Source organism: Gouania willdenowi, chromosome 12 (assembly GCF_900634775.1).
Source record: "Gouania willdenowi chromosome 12, fGouWil2.1, whole genome shotgun sequence".
NCBI classification, from domain to species: Eukaryota; Metazoa; Chordata; class Actinopteri; order Blenniiformes; family Gobiesocidae; genus Gouania; species Gouania willdenowi.
Genome location: NC_041055.1, coordinates 28,915,136 through 28,943,000, shown reverse-complemented (window position 1 = coordinate 28,943,000; position 27,865 = coordinate 28,915,136). Strand labels below are relative to the sequence as shown.

General features: G+C 35.4%; 1 protein-coding gene across 11 annotated transcripts in view; it reads left to right on the top strand.

Moving 5' to 3' along the window:
• The window catches only part of garnl3 (GTPase activating Rap/RanGAP domain like 3), a 92,060-nt gene that overhangs the window by 25,224 nt on the left and 38,971 nt on the right, over window positions 1-27,865 (top strand). For 5 of the 11 annotated variants that reach the window (XM_028462637.1, XM_028462640.1, XM_028462641.1 and 2 more), the window contains exons 2-4: window positions 7,221-7,290; window positions 24,672-24,746; window positions 26,753-26,855. In XM_028462637.1, the coding sequence (XP_028318438.1) occupies window positions 7,221-7,290; window positions 24,672-24,746; window positions 26,753-26,855 (248 nt within the window). Of the gene's footprint in view, window positions 1-7,220; window positions 7,291-17,974; window positions 18,054-24,671; window positions 24,747-26,752; window positions 26,856-27,865 lie in introns of those variants that run through there. The other 6 variants (XM_028462645.1, XM_028462638.1, XM_028462636.1 and 3 more) reach the window with 3 other exon arrangements.

The window sequence follows — 27,865 nt, the reverse complement described above, 5'->3', positions numbered from 1 at the left end:
CTCTTAACATCCGCTCATAGAATCTGGTAAAAATGGCAGAGAAAACATGAATATGGTGTAAGTTACCAATTAATATAGTTGTAGATATTGCAGCACACAAATTCAACAAAACAATATTTTCAAGACTCACAGATTTCTCACACTTACATCACATGATAGCAGTCACTTTTAAACACAAATTGTTGAAATAATTTTTTTTTTTTTTTTAATTGCCAAATCCTGCAATTTTTTTTCTCATTTTTCCCATAACATTTCCTGAAAATAAATAGAAATTGGTTACAAAAAGAAATACATTTAAATGAAGATCCCACAGAGACTGTGGGATGTGGAAATGCAAACTGGAGCACAAATACTCAACTAAATGAGTTTAAAACCCTTGGTTTAACACAATAATCTTAATCCTCAAAACCCAACCCTCCCAGTTTAAAGATGTGTGCCGTTGGACTTAAGGCAGCGTCACTCTTTGCTAGGTGTTAGCGCCGTGTAGCACAACCAGCTACAGTACATCTCCCATACCATAATACCATGCATTAAAATAACGTTGATTGAGATATTTATTAATACTATTCCTGATCAATGATCATAGTATTCCTTTTCAAACAGGTGAAGGTAATATTGGTTCAATTGATTCAAGTGTTTTTTTTTTACTCTTTTTTTTTTGTTTTTGACCTTATTTTTATTTTTATTACTCACATGTTTGAAATAAAGTCTTTATTCATTCATTCATAGCATTTTCCAGAGGTGTAAAGACAAGAGTGCTCATATCATACCCAAGTAGTCAGTCCCTCCAGGATTTCCCAAGCATTTTTTGTGATTGTTACGGGGTGAAATGCCTGATTTCACGGGCCATTTTTTCAAAAGTTGAGATTTTTTCAATCCCAAAACATACTTTACTCACAATAAAGTTAATTGTTTCTACCAATTATAAAACATATTGACCAGACATGTTCTAGAAAACACCAACACAATTTTGCAAAACATGCACTTTTTTTTTTTTTAGCTCATACACTAAGCATACCCTGAATGCAAAAGGTGCAATAGTTTTTAATCAAAATGATCATCAGAAGTTAAAGTCAGTAAACAATATTGGACTTATTTAATCTTAAAGTGCTTAACATGAACCTGTCATGAAGACATATTTCTTTAAGCATAACAACAACAAAAAAATACAAAGTATTAACGAACATACTGTATGTAATGATATTGTGTGCTTCCTGTTTGTTCTCCCACATGGGGTTGTGCACTGGCTTGCATTCTCTTGACGTGCTTTGCAGAAGCAAAATGTTTGTCCATAGACGACTTCCGCTTTTGCTCGATGATAACATTGCATTTTTAACAAAAAAGTTTACCTCCACTCTTATGAAGCAACGTTGGGTAATGTTTGGCACAGTCCTTAGCCGATACGTTTGTAAGCAAATGCAAGGTATTTCTATCGCACATGACTCAATTGAATGCTTTATCCCGGTGTAGTGAAAAATAATACTACGTATGAAAGCTTCCTACAGGCGCATGCGCACTAATAGCGTAGTAAATATTTACACATTTACGTACAATATTTTGCTACCTTAATTTTTCCCACTAGATGAAACCTAACCCTAAAAATTAAAGGAAAGATTATTGGCCTTTCTTTCAATTTGACGAGCACACATGGTGCGGATGCCCACTGTCTACTGTAGGAAACTTTCAAGGTAGGTTTATTCTACATTACACCGGCACTGGTTGAAAACAGGCATTTTCTTCTTTGTAGGTTCCTTGTAAGCAGCGCAAAGCATAGACATAATATACGTAAACCCACCACTCTATTGGGCGGCAGCAGACGATGCGGCGTCTACGTATACATGTCCATGGCCCAAAGCCCATAGTACATCCTCCGCTACTTCCGTAGCAATTACAAGCCCTAAAATGCCAAAAAATAATGATAAGCAGCCGCATATTTATGTTTTTTTTAGTGACGTTGCGGGAAAGTCGCAAGCTTTTGGAAAAATTCCATTGCCGCACTGATTTCTCGGAGTTTGCTTGATTTAGCGTTAATAGTTGCGATTGTAACGTCATGAAATCCGGGAGGGACTGAGTAGTACTGTTACTTGATTGTAATTGTACTCAAGTACAAGTAAGTCATATATAAAATCCAAAAGTAGCTCAATTAAATAGTACTTAAAGTAAAAGTTACTAGTAACTTTCACCCCCCACGTTTATTTTTAGTAACCTTGCCACGGTTCTCTTACATCCAGTAAACATCTTGTTATATAAACTTAAAAGGAAAAGACCATATCTTGCAAAATTGGAACTTAATTTATTTTCCACAAAGGCATCTGTATAATAAAAGGTTTGTCAAAATATATATATTTTTTAATGTAAAATAACCCCAGTGAATTTAATTCAATTTAGAGTTCATAGATTTAAAGTTTTGTCTGTTTTTTGCACGGTGAATTACATTTAATGTGATTGGTCGGCAATGATGTGATGTTGCATTTGATTGTCGTCTGATTTTTTTCATTTTTTGTAGTTCCCTAACGTTTCTTGATCATTTTAAAACAAAAATTAATGATTTTCTCAGTAAAGGTTGGGTGTAGAAATGTAATGAATTATTTTACTTCTTTTAAAACCTATTTAAGTACATGTAAAATGACTGATTTAGAAATATACTCAAAAAAAAAAAGTACAGGTACCCAAAAAAACTACTCAATTACAGTAACGTGAGTACTTGTAATCCATTACTTTCCACCTCTGGTATTTTCAAAGGAGGAAACATCTACATTTTTATCTAAACCAGTCCAAAGTCAAAATATGAATTCTTCAGTATGTGCATGAGAATGAGAGGATGCTCTGAAATCATAGAGCCACAAACCAAAGCTTATTAAATAGTTTTCTTCTGCAAATGTGTGGGTAGTAGTATTAGTAGCACTTCATCTTCTTCTGAGATGCGCACATCTCATAAACCCTTTTCCTCAGAGGAATTTTAAAGCGAGGATGAGAATAAATGGAAGAGCGAAGAATGTGGTCTGTGTCCTAATCACCTTTGTTCAGAGCAGGAGGAAGAGGGTGTGTTGGTAAGCAATGATCCATCCATCCATCCATCCATCCATCCATCCATCCATCCATCCTGTAGCACCCAGGCACAAATCTGTCCTTTTAGCTTGAGTACATTATGTATTAACCTCACTCTGCAGAGGCAGAAACACGACTACAGAAGCAACAGATTGAATTAGAGTGAGGGGATGTGTGCCAGGAGGAGGAATATTAAAGCACCACCATGATTATCACATAGTATAGATACTAGGGGCATCCCTATTCGGCCAATACGCAAGGCTGCAATATTGGTATCATATCGGAAATGAAAAAGTTGTATCGGGACGTCCCTAATAAATACCGTACATGCTATATTATTAGGGATGTGTGAAAATTCATGGAGAGAAAAAAATCTGAATAATTTCGATTAATGGTGATGTCATGTTTTAATCAATCAAGATATGTTTAAGTAGAAAACACTCTTTATAATAAAGTCTTGCTGTGGAATCCCTGTTTGTTCAGGTCGTCATTATTAATCAATGATGCTTTAGATCAGAGGTGGACAACTTATATCAGAACGAGGGCCACAAAAATGTGTTTGTTTGACCAAAGGGCCACATTATGTACATTAATTTATGTCAGCATTCAGAATAATGACCAATCTGATCATTAACACGGGAAATAATAAAGGGTTTTTTTTTTTTAATTTTGTGTGTTTTTTGTCATTCTGTGTATCTTTGTTTATTGTGTGCATTGCCAATGTCCTTTTATGTATTTTTCTGTTAAAATGTATTTCCTTTAGAGTCATATTGTGTATTTTTGATGTCATTTTTTCTGGAATCTTCTTTGTATTTCTTTGGTTGTATTGTTTTTTTGTCGTACTGTGGGTTTGCAGAGTGCAGAGCATCTTGTTGTATACTTTTGTTATTTTCTGTAATTTTGTATGTTTTTTTGCGTCATTTCGACTATTTTTGATTTTTTTGTGTTACTTGGAGTTTTTTGTGTCTTTTTGTGTGTTTTTGATTAATTTGGTTTGTTTTTCATATTTGTGTGTTAATATTTATGCTGTCCTTTTGTGTGTTTTTGGGTTCATCTGGTTTGTTTTGGTTGGTGTTTTTCATCTTTGTGTATTATTATTATTATTTTTTTTTTTTTTTTGCAGTCTTCTTGTGTGTATTTGTTGTCCCTTTTTGTTTTTGGTGTGTTTTTCTATAATTTTGTGTTTTTTTAATAGTCATTTTGTGTATTTATACTGTCCTTTTGTGGGTTTTTGGAGGCATTTTGTGTTTTGTTGTTGCCATTTTATACCATTTCTTTCACACAGTTATCTGAGTGCCACATGTGTATGCTTTAAACAGACTATGCAGGGGACCTGATCAAATTTGTTACTGATACATAAGAATTAAAATTTTCTATAAAAAATAATAATGCAATAACTTCACATATTTGTTTGAAATTGTCCAATATTACAAAGCACACGTGAGATTGTATTCACAGTATTGCATCCACACTGTATTTTTCTTTGGCTGTGCGTTATTTAACCTTATTATTCCCCGAATAGATTTGTATCCACATTTAATGACATCAAGCTTTCCAAAGGAATAAAATCCTATAAAAAGTTTTCAGACAAAACGCATTGATCGTTGTTGAATTAGACAATTTAGTGTCCAGCTTGTTCTCTTTAATTTATTGGGAGGATTTTCAGGGTCTTTTTGGGACAGGAGCAGATCAATAGTAATAGAATCAATGTGACTCATAATAAGTAGTGATGCATGAGTTTCTCAGCGATACCATCGACCACTCGGCTGCTTCTGCTGTGTCTCTGGAACAGTTGATGTCATAGTCATTGTGTTGGATAATGCTCAAAAATGTAGGATACAGTCGCATGATTTCTAAGCATTGTGTGTGAACAAAAATTTATTGTAAAGGTGAAGCTGACATTGTTGAAAACGGTTTCGCTGGATAAAAATAGCATTAGTGTCTTAAATACCTGATTAATTGTGGGTTAAATCAGGGGTGTCAAACTCATTTTAGTTCAGGGGCCAAATACAGACTAGTTTGATCTTAAGATTTTAGCAGAAAACATTAGCAAATTTATCATTAATGTGCCCTAGTTTGCACTTCCACGTATAAATTACTTAAAAGGGGGGGATGGGCGACCCGGCATGCACGGGTCGGTTTCAGGCGCGTGGCGGGAGTCCGGGAAGGGGGGCCGGGTCTCGGCGGAGTCTTTTTAACCTCCTCAGAAGCAGTTTTAAACGTTTTGCTTGCCTCAGCCATGACCAGGAGTCGAACAGGCGGAAAAATACTAGCAAAAGCCCAATGAGTATATCCGAGCTTGCGGTCATGTGACTGCTGTAAAGTGATACGTTCTCTAGGTCACATGACCAGGCCAAAGACGGTCCGTTTTTCCAAACTTACATGGTCTGTATTTCAAGAGGGAAGTCCCGCTCGGAGCATTGATACTGTCAGCGCTGTATATTAGCCTAAGGAATCATTTAAAATAACTCACATGGGTCATCTCTTTAGGTCAAAAAGTTTACGGCGTGCCTTTAAGGGACATTACTCAACAACAAAATACACACAATAAGATGTCTTTCACATGGACAATTCAGAAATGTGTACTTTTAACCAGTTTCATGATATTGAATTTTTTTAAGTTTTGTTTTCAATTGTCAAATACGTATTATACAGATCTTGCCAAGTGAACATTGTTCTCGTTGGAGTTTTTATTATTATTTTTCTTCTGCAACTGCTTTGTCCTTGAACTCTTCCTAGGCTATTAATGTAGCACTAATAACACATAAGTCATCTCATAAGGGCAATGTCAAGAATGTGCAGTCGACCTTTTTTGGAACCAAAATGTCAAGGTCAAGGTCGTGTCAAGTGTCAAAAACCAACATTTTCCATTTCTCTACGAATATTTATCGTACAAGTTTGATGCTTACATATATGAAAAGCTCATCTCAAGTATTTTATTTCATTGGACCAAAGCTCTACGACCTACCAGTAAAAAGACTGGTTGGGGTCAAAGTTCATGATGTCACAAAAAATTATATGTGTGTCCATGACCTTCGCTCAAGGTCATATTTACGGTCAAGATCAGTATTCTGTTTTTCCTGCATTATTACTTTCAATTTAATTAGTAAAAAGAACAAACTTGTCAACAAATCCACATACAAGTTGTAATTTTTGTCAATTTATTACATTTTTAATTTATTCAAATACGTATTCGCCTTGCACAGGTCTTGTTGTTGTTATAATTATATATTATTCCTCAACAGAATAGATCAAATTCACTGTAGGGCTACATTGTTTATGACATTACATTATTATATTTTTTTAAGTTTGCAGAAGTAGGGGGTACATGGCTTCAGGTTAATTGTCTGGAGGGGTACGGGACTGTGAAAAGTTTGGGAACCACTGCTCTAAATAATCAGGAAAAGTTAAAGACGTTAATGTAAACTCTTTTTGTTTACGAAAAATAATAATTAAAAAAAAAAACAGTGAAGGATCCCTTTAAACACCTGATTAATTATAGGTTAAACACTAACGGTCATCTGATTAGTCTGATTATAGAGTTGAATTGTTCGGCAGTGGATAATATCAATGCATTTTATGATGTCACCTTTTTTATGGTAAAATTTAGCACAGAAGTAGCACAAAAAAGGCCATAATTGTCTCCATTATGCCTCATTAAGTCTTCATTATATTAGTTTTTAGGTATTCATGATTATAAAACCATTATAAGATTCTATTAGTCATATTTTAAAGCATTTACCATCCCACCTCTGAGTGTGTATTTGACTATTTGAGCAGCAGTCAGCTGTTCAGCCGTTCTCCATTTATCACTGCAGCCTATAACTCAATCAGCATCCACATCTGAATCAGATACTCCAGGCCAGTCTCTATTCAACAGGAAGTCCTACCCCACACACACACACACACACACACACACACACACACAGAGACTGAGACGAGAGGAGACATAAAGGGGAAGTAAAGTTTAAAAAAAAAAGGAAAAAGCATTGATTATTGAGCATCAATAAGAAGACAAGGCAGATGCTGCAACTGCCTATTGTGTCTTGTGTGTGCAGTGTGTTAGTGTGTGTGTGCAGTGTGTGTGTGTGTGTGCAGTGTGTGTGTGTGCAGTGTGATGCAAGGTAAACAGGGGCTTGTGTTGTGTATTTGACCATGTCTTTGTGTTGCAGCTCTGCCTCAGAGGACTTGGGCTGCAGGCGTGGAGACTTCAGCAGGAAACACTATGGTTCAGTGGAGCTGGTAAGTCCCGCCCACAAACCTTTTTTCATTGTTTTTTTAACACCACTTTCACTTTATTTCTCCTCTTTTTTGTCACTTGGCATTAAACTACAACAGAGGGTTAGTGGTGAGTCATGTTACACTGGGTGTCGTCCAGCATGGATCTCAGTGGGTGCTGATGCTCCTGTGTTTCCCACTGATGCTGCTAGTGTGAACTAAGGGTGTAAGAAAAAAATCTATTTGGCGATGTATCGCAATATTTCACCACGTGATTATCGTATCGATCCAAAAAATGTCCAAATCAATTATTTTAATCATGTTTTTTTTTTCTTTTTTTTCACTTGTCTGCACATGCCATCAAAGAAGTGCAATCATTATGAGACAGCAATATGTTTTGTTATTGCAGTAAAATAAATTGATTTATTTTGTTGCTTAATTGTGACCATCACCAGCCCTCCCTAAGGAAGTCTAAGAAATCTTTTATTATAGGGAGGATAAAAAAAGGGAGAGCAGTGTTACACCTAGGTGGAGGGGGAGGGGGAGGGGGAAGGGAGCAGGAAGGAGAGACTCAAGGTAGGATTTTTTTTTTTTTTTTTAACTAAAAAAACATTTAATTGCACTACATTATTGTGCATAGCATGTAAACGCCTGGTCCCTAGGTGTCAGTGAATGCACCATCAGACTACCTCACTCCTCAATGCGTTTTATCTTGGAAGTTGATTTTTCATAAAACACCACCGTTTCAATGTTCTCGCCAGTTTAAAAAATTGAAATACATTTAATTTCATTCCATTTTGTGCTTGAAAGTGAAATTTGTCTTGTTTAGTATCTGGATATATCGTATTGTGAATTGTATCATCAGACTCATGGCAATGCATACCTTTAGTGCAGTGGTTCCCAAACAGGGGTACAGGGGCACATTGAAGGGGGTACTCGTAAAGATTTAACAAGTAATTTGAAAATAATTGGGAAATGTTTCTAGTTCCTTTTTAGGCTTTTTTTTTTGACAATTTGACCACAAACTAACATTACTATTCCTCTATAAAATACTATATTTTCTTCTAATTTATGGAAACAGAATAATTTTATGCTGTAGAGGCCATTTTATCACACTTCTGACAATAGGTGAAAATAATTGGCTACATTTTACATAGAAGACCGTATGTACTTTTAAGTAATCATATAAAAGTTGCAATTTAACTAAATTCAACTTGAAATTCAAGTCGTTGTTTTGAATTTGTAGATCAAGCCTTAAGGAACCAATGTTTGAAATGTTTAGACACATTTAGAGGTTTAGGAGAGCCCGCTGTTCCACAAATAAAAAAATATTAAAAATTATGGAGAGGGTACTCATGATATGAAGGGTGGAGGGGGAGCACACATGATTTGACAAAAATGCAAAGGGGGTACATGAAAGAAAAAAGATTGGGAACCACTGCTCTAGTGTGAACCCAGTGCTTGTCGGTGCATCCCTGTGATCACTAATCTGCTGAGTCATTGTTGCAGTGTGGAACTAATGTTGTGTTAGAAAAGTGTGAACGAAGAGATAGCTCAGAGGAATAGGAAGTGCCATCTCACTTCCTTCTAAAGACACGTTGTGGGTTTGTGTGTGAGTGCAGCGTAACACACATGTGACAGATGAAACCACACACTGTCCATCACTACTGACAGACACTGTGCACAGGGCTTCTGTGTCAGGGGGCGGAGTTATAAGGGAGAAGTAGCAGTGCAGTGTAAACTGTAAGTATGAGGCAGGATGAGGTCATTATTGCCTCAGTGTTAAGAAGCAAACAGTTACTGTAGAAAATATGATGTAATCACACTTTTTACTCATACTAGTACAGTTCCCGTCAGAAGTATGCATTCATATAGTGGGAGGAGCTTAAGTAGAGTTGTCAGTTATGGCCAAATGAGTATGTGTTTGAAGGTTGGATGTACAAAGAGGTGTACAAACTCTGTAGTGTTATAAAAGGGTTTATTTGCGGGTGCAAAATAAAATGGCGTGTGCGATTTCACTGGTTTAATTCTATGGGACATGCGCATGATAAATGTGTTTGTTTTACTAATTTTTATATATTTTTTTTGTTTGGTGTATTTTTCTGTAATGTATATTTTTTTGAAGTCATGTGTATTTGTGTATCTTTGTTGTCTTTTTGTGCATGTTTTTGTGTAATTATAGTTTTTTGCTGCCATTGTAGTGTGATTCTGGAGTCATTTTGTGTATTTTTGTATCTTTTTTCTGGTGTAGTGTTGTGCATTTTTGTTTTACTCGTATTTGAATGTCTCAAAAAGTGTATTCTTTGCTAAATCATTTTAGGAATCTAATAAAAGGTACAAATAGAAATATTATATTCTAGCTAAATGTATTCTTAAAATAATGGCTAATGCACACCAAGTGTGCTGCACTAGTTTTTCTCTCAGTTGTCCCATTATCATATATATATATATATTTACTGTAGAGTCATCAGGAGTAAGCAATAATTATACTTCAAAACTCCTGTAAAATGATATTTTTCAAAAAATCAAAGATCATTTGCTTGAAAAAAAAAAAGCTTGAAAGTTTGTTTTCATCTCTTCTGTAAACACTTGGTTTTTTGACATTTTTGGAATACTTTTGCACATTGCATTGTGGGATGTGAAGTCCCGTAGACCAGTGGTTATCAACCTTTTCAGCCCATGACCCCCAAAATAAAGGTTCCAGAGACCAGGGACCCCCACTGTATCTGAAGGTGGTTGAACACAGACATGAACATTGAAGAACAGTCATATGGAGACAGGGCCATCTATAAGGGGGAAAAAAGGGGAGAGATTTTTGGGGTCCATCCGTAAAGTCAGCAAAATGATGGGGTAATGTAATTTAAAAATGTGGTTGAATTGGCAAAAATAGGCATGACAATAATGGGTAAACATGTGGCATAAGGTGGAAAAGGGGTGGAAAGGGTTTAAAAGTGCCGAAAATCTATTGAAAGTGGAGAAAATGTGCAGAAAAGATATTGACATTTGATGGAAAAGTGGCAGAAATGGGAGTAATGTAGCAAAATACAATTAAAGGAGCAAAAGAATGGCAAGAAAAAAGAGACGAAAATAGATTTAAATGTGGCAAGTTTGGTGTAGTTAAAAAAAAATAAGCAAAAATTATCTCAAAGTGTTATTTGTAGTTTCTTGAGGGCATCTGGCGACCCCCTGCCATTGTGTCTTGACCCCAAATGGGGTCCTGACCCCAAGGTTGAGAACCCCTGCCGTAGACAAATCTTGTCTGTCTTCACCAGACAAGGAGGACGATGATTCATTTGATTCTATTTGTGTTGTAGTTTGTTCCCCATGATATTTGCTCACTCTGTGACACATTCTGTGTAAGACCCAAAATAAACATTAGCCACTGGTTTTTTTTTTAGTTGCAACTTTTAGTGAAAACACCAGTCGTTTGTTGGGAAATCAGTTTGGCAGATTTTTCCGACAGCGTTAAGAAACTGAGTGTTTACCGTGGAGATCAAAACAAACAAACAAGCTGCTAATCTTTGATTTATTGATCTACGTGGCCTACACTGTCTTTATCTGATATAAAATGATCATCCCTATGAGCTTTAACTAACTGAGCAAGCACAAGTAGCTACACTCATGTAGATTTGACAAATAAAACATTTTAGTGCAAGTTTAACATGAAAAAAATGAGATGTAGTGGGGAGAGGCCATGTGCTCTGTGTAATACAGGACAGAATAAGATCATGGAGAACTGATATCAGAGAACCCTGGGGCAGATAAAACACATCAAGTTTATTATTTTATTGTTTTCTTGTGGTAAGAAAACAATAAGCAGTGTTTGTGGTTGATGGTACATTTATTAAATGTATATTAGCCTTTTTGTAGATTTATTTGCTTGTTTTGATGGTGGTTAGATTAGTCTACCTTTATCAGAGTTTTTTGTTTATTCACACTCTCATATTTGTTTATTCTTGTAGCCAGATTGTCAGCTTTAACCAACAGTTAAAATAATGTTTTGTTTTTACTGAGACTTGCTGCGTCTCTTTGTGAGGTACTTTTTGAAATGTTTTAAAACTGTCACAGCTGGCAAAGGAAATTGCAGAAGCAGCTATTTATATGCACCTTTTCTTGTCTAATGCTCTCGCTAAGGTTCTGAATTACTTTCTCACATCCATCTACTGCTCATGTCATAGTTGCAATGCACATTTCTCCACAATCATCATTGTTTTTCCATGCCTTTCAGCAAACGGTACCCAGTTGTCACAAATATAACAAATATACTCCTAAATAGATAAATAAAGACATGTTTTACTGTGGTTCTGGATAATGAGTGGGATACTTAACCCAAACAACAATGACGGCTAAATTAAAGGACTGTTATATCTTACCTTTACTCGTAGGAACGAGAGGCGATTTAGACGCTGCACATGCAACAAAAAGCAGTTTAATCGCACACTTGTGAAGGTCGACGTGTTTGATAAACCGATGTTGTGATAATTTGTAACAAAGTGTCATTATTCAGCTTTAAGCTGTTCATTTAAAGTGAATTCATGTGATTAGTTGAACTTTACCAGGTGCTGTTTGCATCTGACTTTACAAAGCTGTGAGAAATCTGTGAATAAATGTTAATTCATTTAGTTTTCTTTTTTATTCAGATTTTTTTTTTTTTTTTTACATTAGGAAGTTTCAGATTTTGCTTGAAAAAAAAAAAAAAAATCCTTAAATGTTTTTTTAACCCATTTTCAAGTCTCCTAAGGAAGAGGATTAGGGCCACTAAAAGAAAGAAACAAGGTCCAAAAAAGTCAGAATTCTCAGTTTAAAGTCAGAATTCTGACATTTTTTTTTTTTCTCAGAACATTAATAATAATAAAAAAAATATTGCACCTTGTTTTTTGGGTAGTTTTTTTTCAGTGGCCCTAATCCTCTTCCATAATCTCCACCCCATGGTACAGTCCTGCTTTAACTAACAACTTGTAGTCTAATTAGATGTTTTTTTTTATGTGTGGTTTTATCTAATTAATCATTCATTTATTTTAATATCATTACAAAGTCTAGATTTAGACAAAACGTGAAACTTTAGCACTTATCCTTCTTGTTGCTTCAATACCTTCTTAATGGAATAGTGCATGAATTGTTTCACTTTAAATGTAAATGAGCTTCAGATCATGATTAGTATACAATATGTAATGTTGTTTTTTCCCACCAAATGTGAATTGGAAATTAAAATTAGTGCAGTAGTTTTCTCAGCAGGGTGTGTGTGTGTGTGTGTGTGTGTGTGTGTGTGTGCGTGTGCGTGTGCGTGTGCGTGTTGGGAGGTTGCCTGTCAGTCTTACACAGTGAGCAGACGGCTCCACTCCCACCTGCCCACCACTGTTGGCGTATTTTCCCCTCGAGGCTTTTGGATTTCACTGTCACATTGAATTCATTCCCACTCACAGCGTGTGTGCGTGTGTGTGTGGTGTGTGTGTGTGTGTGTGTGTGTGTGTGTGTGTGTGTGTGTGTGTGTGTGTGTGTGTGTGTGTGTGTGTGTGGTGTGTGTGTGTGTGTGTGTGTGTGTGTGTGTGTGTGTGTGTTGTGTGTGTGTGTGTGTGTGTGTGTGTGTGTGTGTGTGTGTGTGTGTGTGTGTGTGTGTGTGTGTGTGTGTGTGTGTGTGTGTGTGTGTGTGTGCGTGCGTGTGTGCGTGCGTGTGCGTGTGTGTTTGTGCAGCATTTCCTCAGCTTCTGCTGAGCAACAGCTACAATGGCTACAGGTGGTCAGTACCAGAGGTGTAAAGAGCACTGATATATCCTACTCAAGTAAAGTACTGTTATTTGACTGAAATTGTACTCAAGTACAACTAAGTCATACATAAAATACTCAAGTATAAGTTAAATAGTACTCAGTTACTAATTACTTTCATCCCCAATGTTTATTTTTGGTAATAAATCTTGCCACGGTTCCCTTGCATACAGTAAACATCTCATGTATAAACATAAAAAGGAAGAGAGCAAATCTCACAATTGGAACTTTAATTTATTTTCCACAAATGCATCTGTATAAAATAAAAGGTTTGTCAAAATACACAATTCTTAAAAATAAATAACAGCAATGAAATAAATTAAAAAATCTTTTTTTTTAATTCTCAGGCTGAAATAACTGATAAATAATAATCATTTATAAATATATTATATAATTATTATGAATAAATAAATACATTTATTAATTAATTAATATTAATAAAATAATAATAATGAAAATAATACATATAATAACTAATAAATGCGAAATGAGAAAATAAACTCCATTCAATGCTGTTTTTGCACGTACGTTCAATCTGATTGGACGTCCATGATGTGAATATATTTGATTGTTGTCTGGTCATTTCATTTTGTGTAGTTTCACAATGTGCGTTAATCATTATAAAACAAAGAAAAAATACAAATTTACTCCGTAACGGTTGCGTGTATAAATTGTAACAAATGACTATTTCTAAATTAAGTACATTTTAAAAGAGTATAGTCAAAAAAGTACCAATAAAAGATAATGAATTACAGTAACATGAGTACTTGTAATCTATTACTTTCACCACTGGTCACTGCAAAACAATGCATCGCAAAGCAAAACATATCAGGTGAACCAATAAAATAAACGTCTATCTGTAGCTTCAGCTTCACAAATCTTCCTGAATCTTTTAAATCCATATCTTGTTCTCTGTTTTGTCCTTTTCTCTGATATGTAAATAACATTGACAATCTGCCGGTTGACTGTAGCATCTGCCCACTGTTGATGGCCTTTCAATCTCCTGCATTGATTGGCGTGACTCCTCCGATGGTGAGTCGATGCATGGCGCGATGCCTCCAATGGCGGTCGTGAGATTAGTCATCTGCGTTGTATAAATGCACATGGCTGATGTGCCGGAGCGTGACTGCTTCTGTTCTCCACGCCTGTTGCATTATTGTTGTTCAGATTAACATTGTTCATAAATATGTTGGCACAAAGGCATTCTTTGACTCCGCCTTTTTCACTGAGAACATCCGACAACAAGATCTAAAGTTGTTTTATTCCATAAAATATGACACAGCCCTGTATATGCCAGGCATTCCTCCCACCGTGTCTTTTATATGTGGGATCATTTATTTCATACACTCCTGTGTAAGATGTCCCCAAATTAATAGCAGTGGTGGTAAGACTGGATAATCAAATATATAAAGTAAGTGGAAAAAAAACATTTATTCACAAAATGTTACAACTTTATTTTTGGTGACACTATTAACTCATTCAGTGTCAGCCATTTTAGAGCATTTTGACGGATTTTTAAAGACCCACAGATTGTGGTCAGATTGTACAATGACAATCTGACCTCAGATTCTGAAAGATTAAAGTCTCTACTTTCATCAGAAAGAATAATTTTATTTGTAGCTTGTTTTGTTTTTCTGTAATCTACAGTTGAATAGAGGCAAGTTTCACACAAATCACCAGTTTGTGACAAAAAGCTGAGAAAAATGGCTTTTTCTGAAAAAATGACTTTGAAGCTTTTTTTTTGCTTTAGTGACACATCAACATTGGTTTTCTTTTATAAAACAAAAACAACACTTAGACAAGGCAATATTATTATTATTTTGCTATCTATGTCAGAGTTGTATGGATTTCTTAATGTATTTTGGCTTTCCTCCAAGTCTCTCCCCCATCATTCTCCACACACACAACTTCCTCCTTCTCCCGGACATACCGAGTGTCACCGCTTGCCCGTTTTTTTTTACCGTTTTATCTCACCATCGCCACACTTTCAATAGTCCACGTAGTTCCACACATGCTCTGGTCGAGTGTGCGCTGCTGTGAGCTGCTGGGAATCTCAGCATCATCTCTCGTTGCACCATTTTCTGTCTCGTAAACTCCTTTCCTCTCCCTCTAAGCTCTGCCCATCACGGGTGATCTCTCCTCCAAATGTGCTCTGCTGCCACCTACAGGTCACCTGTTGGTCACTACATCACGATACAAGCTAGATATCCTCCTAGCAACCCCAGCCAAAAAAACACAATTCACGTCTTTGGAAGTGAATGCCACTCCACGTTACTAAACCAAGTAACGCCTACAGACGTGAACGGCACTCAAGGAGGTAAAAATTGATATTTCTTCCCAGAATTTATTAAACAACCAGTTCTGATGAACTACGGCCGAGGCTGTGGAACATCTCCACGCCAAATAGCATGTACCATGTTCCCAAGAATAGAATGACTGGGTTCCACCGAGTAAAATAAATGAAAACCTAAGCTTAAATTTAAGTTTGAAAAATGCGATCATAATGTTCTTCATTCATATTGCACATTGTGTTAACACAGTTATAATATACACTATTTTGTTGTTTAAACTCAGTTATTGTGTTTTCATTGATTTAGTCTTATACCAAAATCCATTTAAATTGGAAAAACATTGCTTCTCCTGTCAAATATTGATAGGCAAATAATTTAGATTAATTGAGATTAATTCATTACAAAGATAAACTTCAATTACCCCTCGGGGATAAACTTTATTTATCCCGAGGGGTAATTAGAAAGACAAAGAACGACATAAAAAATACAAAAAAACAGCACGAATAATAATTATTATACACACACATGCAGAAAACAAGGTTGTAAGGTAAACTGAATAACAAGGTGCAAATGAATGAAATAAAAATGATAATAAATAATAAAATAAAAAGTGTATATACATATGTAAACATAAAGTTAGATTAATTTATTTAATCAGGTAGCACCCCTAATATATAGTTTTCCAGTCAAAAACACTTATTTAATCTCTTTTTTTTTAATGTTGTCTTTCTGACTGTGCATCTTTTTGCTCTCTGCATTGCCCTTATTTTATTCCTACTCTAGCTCCGCCCCTTTGTAAGATTGTGAGGATGCATCAACAGGCCCACTGATGAAATCAATTGTCTATCAGCTGCCACCAAATCATTGATTTAGTATGAACTACACACTCCCACACACATTTCTAGTCTCTGCGGTGAAGAACTCCGTGTCCATCCATGTGCCCTGGGGGAATTCAGACGCTCTGCGTGTGTGCCATGAGTCTGATTGTGTTATAGCACAATGTTCATGTCATGCCCTAAAATGGGAGCTGTTTAAGTGTGTATGTCTATCTGCTCAAGTGTACTCAATGGAGCTAGAAAGCCTGTGTCCTCCTCTCGTGGGGTTACACGTCTGAGACAGCCATAATTCTTTTATAGTTGGGCTTTTTGTTGTCATTAGTGCATCGCTCTTTGCCTCGCCTCATCTTTTAGCCCACTTAACTCTCCTCTTTTATATCAGCCTCATCCTTTTAGTGTTGGTCCATCCACAGCACTGTTGTGGTGCTTTATGGATTGTTTCTTTGTTAAAGGGTAGAAGCATAACAGTTTCCACCCTGTTGTCTGCATACTTTCCCCTACCCAGTGGGAGCTTTTCAGAAAAGCAGCTTTGAGTCATTCATTTCCTACAACTATAAGATTTAGAAATGGTAGCAATACAATATAACTATACAATATTCATATTTGTTACCATTCCCTTTTCACTTACCCGGGTGCATTGATTTTTAATGCTGCATTGGCTTACATTGCAATGCATTGGCTGCATTGCCATCGCTGTTCGCTTTGATGTTTCCTTTGAAGTTTCCTTGACTTCCGTGTAATAATTCTGGCAAGATTCTTTTGTGTTCTTTTTTAATATGTTGAATTCAGACAACTGTTGCTCAGGAAATCAACTTCAATCTTCTGACATGTTTTGACTGACAACTGCCAGTCTTTGTTAGAGGCTTCTGCTGATCGCTTTGATGTTTCCTTTGAAGTTTACTTGACTTCTGCAGAATTCCAACAAGATTCTTTTCTAATAATGTGTTGAGGTTTCATGTATTCAGACAACTGTATCTTCGGGAAATGAACTGTTAATCTTTGAGGCGTCTGCTGATTGCTCTGATATTTCCTTTGAAGTTCCCTTGACTTCCGTGTAATAATTCCAGAAAGATTTTTTGTCTTTTTGAATAATATGTTGAGGTCTATTTATTCAGACAACTGTTCCTCAGGAAATTAACTGCCAGTCTTTGTCAGAGGCGTACGCTGATTGTTTTGATGTTTCCTTTGAAGTTTCCTCGACTTCCGCGTAATAATTCCAGCAAGATTATTTTTGTCTTCTTTTTGAATATGTTGATGTTTCATTTATTCAGACAAATGTTCCTCAGGAATCAACTTTGATCTTACATGTTTCGACTGAATACTGCCAGTCTTTGTCAGAGGCATCTGCTGATCGCTTTGAAGTTTCCTTGACTTCCACGTAAAAATTCTGGCTAGCTTCTTTTTGTCTTTTTGAATAATATGTTGAGATTATTCAAAAGAAAGACAAAAATAATCTTGCTAGAATTATTACATGGAACTCAAGGAAACTTCAAAGGAAACATCAAAGCATGTATATCAAAAGATCAAGGTTTGATTTTTTTGAGGAACAGTTGTCTGAATAAATGAAACCTGAACATATATATTATGTAACAAACATTTGACCATTTTTTTGTGCACAAACTCACAAAAAATGGTTTATTTCATCACCTATAGCCCAAGATGCACACTACTACCACTTAAGAACATCAGGAACATATTTTTCCTGCATTTTATTTATATGGAAGGAAAAGGAACTTTATTTTTAGCTACTTCCTCTAGCAACGAATGAGTTGCAGCAAATTCACTTCTGTTTATCAGTGCTCTGCAGCTGGAGTAAACTTGCTCTGCTTTTGGTATGCAGGATTTTAATATCTCGTTATATTCACTACACCTTTGGGGGAAAGAAATGCAAATTCAGGTGGGTACAGGCACGCTTAAAAAAAAAATAATGCAAGAGCATCTCAGACTGTTTTTTCTATCGAAAGGTTACATATATTTTAATTTTTTGACATTTAATTAAGTGTTTGTTGCTGGTTGTTTGATTCTAGACAAAACCAAAGCTAACTTGTCCGTTAACACACATTGTACACATACATTGTAATGTATTGTTTCCACAGCTTATGGTTGACATTTATAGGGGTGGTAAAGGGCTGTGTAAATGCATATGAACTGTTTGATAATATTTTCTTTTCAAAAGTTGTCAGCCATCATAAAAACTGAGTATCACGATAATATGACTAAATCTGGCCACATTTCAGTTGGGAAATCATTGATCAGCATTCTGAAATGTGCCCACGTATCATTAAATTAAGTTCACGTACTGACATTGTCAACATTTAAGTGCACAACTTTGGGTGGGTTTGGGATGATGAAATATGCATGCAGTCATGAAATGAAAAACGTTTAACAGATTCCTTTGGAATCAGAACAGTATCATAATGAATGAATTCTCAGGGTTTTTCACAAATGCACATGCTTTGTTTTGCAGTTGTATTTCAGATTCACAAATGCACACGATCTGTTTCGCAAATATTTAGTCTATGCAAACTTGTAATATAAATTCTGAAATGCACACGCTCTACTTCACAAATTTTGTTTTGAGGCACACTTGTAATCCACGGATAATGCAAAATGCTGAATGTGCATTTACAAACTGCTTTTGTGCTGTGAAACCTCTGCGCATTTGTGAGAGAAATGTGTGCGGTGAATTTTGAGACTGCCCTGACGTCGCAGGTCAACGAACGTCACCATTGGCTGATAAAAGTGATTGACAGATTCATCAGCCAATCAGGTGTGTTTGCTTTCAGCCAATCATGTGGCTTCTTACATTTTCGCCACACTTTTAAACCAATTGCAGAGCTACTGATATGTACGGTGGCTGGGAAGTGTCAGGTGAATGCATTTACAGAAATGAACACAAATGCAAACAGGTCACAACACGAATGCAAACCGGCCACAACGGAAGTGTTTCCGACGGACCGGTATTACAGTCGGACGGGTATTATGATATGATAGCCTGATGTGAAAAATATAAGAGTATCTTAATCTACTTTCATACGCGTTTCGATGTCTTCTTCTTGTTCTTAACTCATCTGGTGGGTTAAAAACATCCGCCAGAAACGTGTCCGTCTGTAATACCGGTCCATCGGAAACACTTCCGCAGGAATGTTAAGTGTGAGTTGCTTTTGTTGAATTAGGTTAGGGTTTTGTTGTGTGTATTATTATTATTACTGTCTTTTGTCATGTGACTTTAGTTGACTTTAGTTTTTTTGCTAAACAATCATCTTACATCCAAATCTTTGTGCATTGATCCAAACACACACAACCTTTTACTGACACTGCACCACATAATTAGCTTTAATCATATTCCTAATTTTTTTTTTAACTAATATTTAGCTAATGTTGTAAGAATGAAAAGTTCACTCGTGTCAATGTGGGTGCTCATTACCTTTAAAAAAAAAAAAGGTCGGTCAATAATTTTAACCAGGATGTAAAAATTCAGTGCTTCACTCTTCCTCCTGAATATATTAATATTCATATTCATAATAACAAAACACTCTGCATAAAGTGAATGGGCTAAATAAACAAAAGCTTTAGCATCGGTAAAAAAACACCACCCCATACGTTTGATGTCGAAGTTAATGGAAAAATAATAATTAAAAACAATATATTGCTCAGTGCTTGGTTTTATTCCATATTTTCGAGCAATATTGCATTTTAAAATGGTAAATGGTAAATGGACTTGATTTATATTTAACCCTTTATCCCCACACTGAAGCAGTCTCAAAGCGCTTTACATATCAGCTCATTCACCCAATCACTCTCACATTCACACACCAGTGGGACAGGACTGCCATGCAAGGCACTAGTCGACCACTGGGAGCAACTTAGGGTTCAGTGTCTTGCCCAAGGACACTTCGACACATAGTCAGATACTGGGATCGAACCCCCAACCTCTCGATCAGAAGACGACCCACTACCCACTACCGACCCACGACCCACTACCACCTGAGCCATGGTCAGGTGGTAGTGGGTCCTCTATCTCTTTTTTTTTTTTGTTTTGTTTTGCGTGACAATTACTGACTGTCTCAGAGCATCTGGACTTGCAGGAAGACACAAAATATATTTGAACAGTGGAGACCTCTAATGGCTGAGACTAGGACAACAAAGATCATTTGTATATGATCCACAAGGCACAAAGAAACAATTTCAGTCATACAAAGTTTAACATCTATGATCAATTTATAAACCCTAACAACCCTGACAGTTTTTTGAGAAGCTATAAGAAAAAAGAACATGCAACCACTGCAGAGAGCCTGGGGAGACGGGGGTTTGAACCCGTTTCCTGCAAGAGGACGGTGGGATTATGAGGGAATAAAACCAGAGAAGAGTGAAGATGAGCAGAGGAGGGGATGCTCCGTATTCTGTTGCCAGGCAACGCAGCATCATTCATTGTGATGGTGTTTGAGGGTGGAGGGGTTAAAAGGAAACAGGGTTGTGAGGAGGAATTGATTGAAGAGGGTTTTTGCACATGTAGTGAAGCATTAAAACAATGTTCCTGAAGGAGGATGAAACATTTGACTCTGCATTGAATTCTATTGAAAATTGTTCCTTTGTAGTTTACACATTTATGCTACATTAACTATTAAAATATTACTTTTGTGTGTGCAAAATGTTGATTTAGAATATTATGTTATTGCTAGCTACCATATCAGATTTAACATGTCATTTAAGTTTGATAGTTGGATTATGCCAAATAACATCCATCATGTAGAATGTGAACATGCCAATTTATAAATAATACAAAATATAATTTACAATATGAAAAACTATTGGTAAGAATAGAGATTTTGAGTATAGGGCAGTGTTCATTTTGACAGTGGATTAGTAAAATTTTATAAAGTTTTAGCCAGTCTTTTTGCAAAAATGCTATTTAGTTTTAATCTAAATTTATATATCAAAACTATTTTGGTTATAGTCTAGTTTTATAGTATAAATCTGTATAGATCAATTACCATTAATCGACCTGATATTGGATGGTAGGTATTAATGTTTGTAAATACACAAACTGATTTGATGTGTGATTTCATCTTACAGTTTCCTATTAGATCACGTATCGGCTTGTCCCGCCTTCCACGACGCAACAAAAGCAGTTTTGATTGGATACCTTCCAAAAAAGAAACTTTATTCTGACAGGATTTTCTTTTATTTGTTGACAAAAATATTAATATAATTATAATTAAAGGGATACTCCATTGTTTTTACAAGTTTGGGTTAAAATCTTTAAAATGCACTTATTAGAAGAGTAATCACGGACTGTTGAAGACACACTGAGAATAGAAGTTGTTTTAGGTGGGAGTCCTTCAAAGCAGTCCATGTTTTACTCTCTAACTTTAGCCATCAGAGCATCAGCCACGCACTGTTTAAGGGAGAGTAAAGTTCCCTTAGGAGAGCTCTTCTTCTCTGCTTCATTGTCTAGTATAAAACCTCAGAGTTGGTATTGTCGCCCCCTGTGGTCAAAGATCTGCGTCACAACAGTTTTTATCCTCTTTCGGCAGTAGACGAGAGGTTTACGTCAACATCTTTAACTTTTCCTGATTATTTAAAGCAGCGCAAGTTGTTATTTTGACCTAAAAAGCTGCTGAATGATCTAAAAATGATCTATTCCAATAGAAAACAATGGGATGGTTACAGGCAGTGGGGCCGTGTGACATCATCAATCACATGATTTCAAGATGGCGGAACACAGGCTCTAAAACTGTAAAGTAGTCCCATTTTTAAAAGGCAATCAAATGAATAAGGTGCATAATAATACAATTTACCCTGTGACCCTGAAAAACTGGAATTAGTGGGTTTGAAGATGGATGGATGGATGATACAATTTATTAGTCATATGTCTTCTAATAAGTACATTTCATAGATTTTAGGCCAAACTTGTAAAAACAGTGGATGATCCCTTTAAGAAAATGTAGTGGAATGAAATCTTTGACGAAGACTTTTATTCACTGGTATGGGCAGAGCAATTACTTTGTACTAGATGAACTGAATCTATTTTGAGTCTTTTAAAAAAAGGTGTTGTAGTCTGTCAACAGGCTTAGAATGTGTAGGTCAGAGGGTTTAGTCTCTCATCAGCTCCTTTGTGAAGAAATGATAATGTTTGTTGATTGCTCTCCGTCAGCCCTCGCAGGTGCTCATACAGTGTGTTGATTTCAATGACATCATTACCAAAGTACTCTTGGCTTGTATAGGTAGACTTTTATTTATTTTTATTTTTTTATAAATTAGTCAGACGGATACTTTGCACATCAGTTTATCAAAGCCCTTATTGTTTAAATGTGAATCCTTTGTTTTTTAGTTATTCCGTTTTAAAACCAAATCAAAAATAACAAATACACACTGTGGTTATTTATTTTTTTTTTTTACTGACTTAAAACCAAAACAGAAACACTGAAAAATAAAAAACCAGACAAGCAGCGTTTTTTCTGTTTTAAAATGAAATCGTGTTCTGTTTGTGTGATATTTGGATATTTACGGGGAAATTAGAGCGAGAACTTCATGTTTTAATCTCGCCACACAGAAGGGACCCACAGATGGGGGCAGACTTTTACTCCCTAACCAAAAAGGAGCAAAGAATAAGTCACATTACTGATGAACTGGTGAATTGAAACATTATTAATACATTTAAAAAAATGTGTTACGTAAAACATGCACCTGATATGTGAATAAAGGGACCAGAGATGTTGTAATGAATCTACTGGCGCTCCTTGTTTTGTGTGATCCACTTCTGTGTGTGTTGACGGCTGCTGTTAGTGGCTAGCAGTATTATAAGGTGCAAAATATATATTTTTACTGCCCTCAAAATAGCTGTGTGATTGTTTTTGCAAAAGCATCAAATGGTAGAAGTTCTAACATCTATTGTTCCTCAAACCAGCCTCATTCAATAGTCAGTCACCAGTTTAAATGGATACTATTTGGACCGTAACGCATAAAACAATGAACTTATTACGTGAGCAGCATTATACGAGCTAAAACATCCACAGACTGCATGAAAACAGGAGCAGGACCAGAAAACTGCTGAAATAAATCCTAAACAGTCCTATTGTGTGAGGACACTGAACCAGGACCTGTGGAGGGAAACCATGTGCAGCGGACTTCTGTTCTCGCTCTAATTTCCCTGTAAATATCCAAATATCTCACAAACGGAACAAGATTTTTTTTTTTTTTTGTTTTTTTTAAGCAAAAAAAAAACGCTGCTTATCTACTCCGTATACCCTTCGTTCTTTGTTTTTTCTGTTTTAAAACCAAATCAAAATAAATGTGGTTATTTTGTTTTACTGACTTAAAATCTAAACAGAAATACAGAAAAACCAGATAAGCAGCGTTTTTCTGTTTTAAAATTAAATCTTGTTCTGTTTTAAGATATTTGGATAATTATGGGAAAACTATGGACAAGAGCGTCATGTTTTAATCTCATCACACAGTGAGGACCGACAGACAGGGGGTGGGAACTTTTACTTTCAGACAAAAGAGGAGCAACTAATCAGTCACATTACTCATGAACTGATGAATTGAAACGTTATTAATGCATAAATAAATCAAAACAAAAAAAATGGATATTACGAAAAGCACACACGATATGTGTTTAAAGGAACCAGAGGTGGTGTAATGAATCTACTGGTGCTTCTTGTGTCTTGTGATCAACTTCCGTGTGCGTTGATGGTTGCCATTAGTGTCTCGCAGTATTGTAACGCTCAAAATAAACATTTTTACTGCTCTCAAAAAAAGCTGTGTAATGGTATTTGCAAAAGTGTAAAATTGTAGAAATTCTGACATCAGCCTCGATAGTCAGTCACCTGGTTATTTGGATACTGTTTGGACCGTAACACTGTTTAGATTGCCTACACCATAAAACAAGTGACTTAAAACGTGAGCAACATTATACGAGCTAAAACGTCCACAGACTGCATGAAAAACAGGTTTTTGGTTTTTCTGTATTTTTGTTTTGGTTTTAAGTCAGTAAAACAAAATAACCACACCGTTTATTTGTTATTTTGAGTTGGTTTTAAAACGGAATAACAAAGATATGAATGGTACACGGATTATTGTGAGGCATTGTCTGTGATGTGTATGTACTTGGAGCTGACGCAGTATGTTTCTCTTGTTGTTTGTCTCACTTTCATTGCCTCCATTAACCTTCTCCACCAACCTGTCCTTTCGTAATGTGGTTTTTTCACTGCTGCCGTAATTAAGGTGGATCAGCGAGAGGCAGATAATTGGATGAGGAATAGATACATGTCTAAGAAAGAAGAAAGATGAATAAAACATACAAACCGACCGTTGAATGAATGGTCCGTGATGTTTCTAGGGGAGAATAAAAAGGTGTCAGGTGTCGGCCTCCTATACGTACTACTGCTACCGTGTCATAAAACATTGTTCTTCTTTTGGCCACGTCATGTATTTATGACTCATTTATTATTGGCTGCCACAAGTGTTGGTTTGTCATGATTCTAATGTTATTCTCATCTTTCTCCTTCAGCTGATATCCAGCGATGCAGATGGGGCCATTCAGAGGGCGGGACGCTTCAGGGTGGAGAACGGCTCCTTAGATGAGGTACACAGTTCACTATCTATCAAATACTTATCTATTCTTACCATGCACTTAATGAGCATCGATGAATGATATTTATTTTACTAAAGTTTGGTAAAAAGTACAATTTTTTTTTTTTTTCACAATAGTTGTGGGCTTATTTTGCCAACAAATGGTGCAAGAAATAATTTGGGATTATTATGAATCGCAATCTTAACGGCAGGGTTTTTTAGCCATGTGGTGTCGCCTGGAATTTAAATGGGGTCACCTGAAATGTCAAGTATTTGATAATGATTAATTAATTTTGAACAAACTTTTAAAAATGATTATTCTTTTTTTTTTTATATTAAAACTACACGCAACTGTTCACAACTGTGTTCAACACTTTCACTTTCTCAAATATAGATAAATATTAAATAAAATGTAGTTAAAAACAATGCAGTTTTTAAAATAAATAAATAAAATGCAGTATTTAAAATAAAAAAGCAGTATTTAGACTGAATAAATAAATAAATAAAATGCAGTATTTAAAATAAAAAGCAGTATTTAGACTGAATAAATAAATAAATAAAATGCAGTATTTAAAATAAAAAAGCAGTATTTAGAATGAATAAATAAATAAATAAAATGCAGTATAGAAATATCTGAGCGGACACAATTTGTCACCAACCATGGCTTCTCTTTATTTGTTACACAGGATTAAAAAAAAAAAACATAATCAAAAACTAATTCTACAAATAAAAAAAAAGTCTTTGGGGTTCCCAGAATTGTGGGGTCACGATCCAAAAAAGGTTGGGAACCACTGCTTTAACAGCAGGTCCTTGTTTGCTGTCATAGTGGCTTTGCTCTGTGATTGTGCACAGGTAAAAATCTGGCTTACTGTATATCTATAAATAACAATTAAAACTGGCCTGTTTCTCATGTTTTTTTTACCCAAATAGTGTCTAAAAGTAAATGTATGTCATAAAATTAATTTGCTCCTGCATAACAGTACCTTAAGTTACTTTACGTTTTTTTCTCCTATGAAATAATGAAAAATAGAATGTATTATTCGACAAAAACAATATGTAGGTTTTATACTATTGCTATTCTTCAGTTTTTTTCTTGTTTATGTCTGAGGACCGCAGTTGGATATTAATTTCTTTATTATTTTTTGTCTTAATTCCAAATATTTCTGGCTTTGTGGAATAAAAACAAATATAATATTGAATGCACTTTTCCAAATGTTGATATCTTTGTGCGATTGGTCTGTATCTTATACTAAATCCACACAATTTGCTCAAACGAAGCACAATTGCTTGTGTAGCTGTGCTTAGTAGTAGAAACGGACACCTACAGTAGCAGCATCTCCATTCATCTGTAGTTTTGATTTTTGTAATGTAATACATTACAAGATAATTCAGCTAGATAATTCATATCAATATGAATTATCTCGCTGCCACTACTGTCTACAGTAACTTTTAAACTTGTGACCTTAAAACCTACACAAAGAATGTTTTTTTATTCTTGTTCATGTACATTTTTTCTCTTTTTTGGTTTCTAAAAATACATACTGATCATTAAATGTAAAAAAAAAAGACACGCCTGGCATATACCTTTTTTTATGAGGCGTTTATAACTTTATAATTGATGTCTCTTTTCAGAAAGGCTCTTTCTATCATCCTGATCTATACATCTGATATACCAGAGCATTTAGTCAACCTTTCTCAGTGTATCACATTAACTGCTGCGTAAATTGTTTGTTGTTCTTCTTTGAGTCTGTCATTTTCTGTCACTGTAGCCACAGGGTATTTACTGTATAATGTGCTTTGCTCTTCTCTGCTATCTTGGTTGGATTTCTATATACAGTATTGTCATATAATACAAAAAGCGACTCACAAATCTAAAGTAAAGATATTTATGCTCCATTATTATTTATAATGATTCATTGTGATATGAATGAACTAACGGTGCCTTTATTATCTGGATAGCTCCTGTTTGTCTACATTGTGCAGTATATGGTGTGTGATTGTGTGTTTCTGCGTGTCAAGCAGGCTCCTGACTACACACCGGGAACATGGAGGAGAACCGACGTCCATCTGGAGAATCCCGAATACCACACAAGATGGTTCTTCAAATACTTCCTCGGAAAAGGTTGGTATCAGGTTCAGAATTGGGTGAAAAACAAATGAACAATAAATGATTATTAAACACAGAGGAAAGCTACAATGACCTCGTGTAAAGGATTTTCAATATCCGCGAGTTGTGAAATAACCCAAATTTGGGGTCCAAAATAAAAGTTGCATGAAGAAAAAATGTTTTATATCCCAAGAAAGAGTAATCTTTATACTATAAATTAAAACAGATACATTTTTTCTTACATTCCCATATGCAGTTTTGGGCCAATGAAAATGGTAAAAAAAAAAAAAAAGAGAGGTTTTTTTTTTTGTTTTAAGAGCGTGTCACCCAAGGACCAATGCATATATGTGACTAATCATTAGTTATGTGAACAGTCTATGTACATAGCTCAAAGCTGATCAAATTACAGGGAGCTGAGACATATGCTAAGTTGTTTACTGAAGGCCCAAACATGTTCTAGATCCAAACCCTGACAAACATTTTCCCAATTTTGAGGGGCTGACATGTCCACCAGATAAAATGTATAGCAGATGTTATTTTATATATTCTGAGAGAGTAGGTTCAGCTGTATTAATGTACCAAATTTCAGTTTCCTATGTGATGTAGTTCCTGAGATATTAGAAGCTGAAAATGGAAGAAAAATGAGGAAGAGCAAAAATCAACACATAATGGGTAAAAAATGGTATCTTTGAAAATGTGAAAATTCTTCTTAAAAACTCTTAAAAAATAACAATGTGCAATCACATATTTTAAAAGTAATAATAACATAACTGAAACTCATCATACTTTAAAAAAAACTAATGTGTTGTGATAAAGTTTTACTTTTTGTAAATACATTTTTAATGGTTTCCCCAAAAAAGTTATTATATTTTATTATTATTATTATTGATATTTTTGTTGCTTATTGTGATGTTGTTGTTTTCTATATTGTGTTCTTTGTAAATTGATAAATTAAATGAGGTAATTCTTCTTTCTTGTGCCCTTTCATCCCAGATTTGTGAACATTTGTGTTCATATTAAATAGT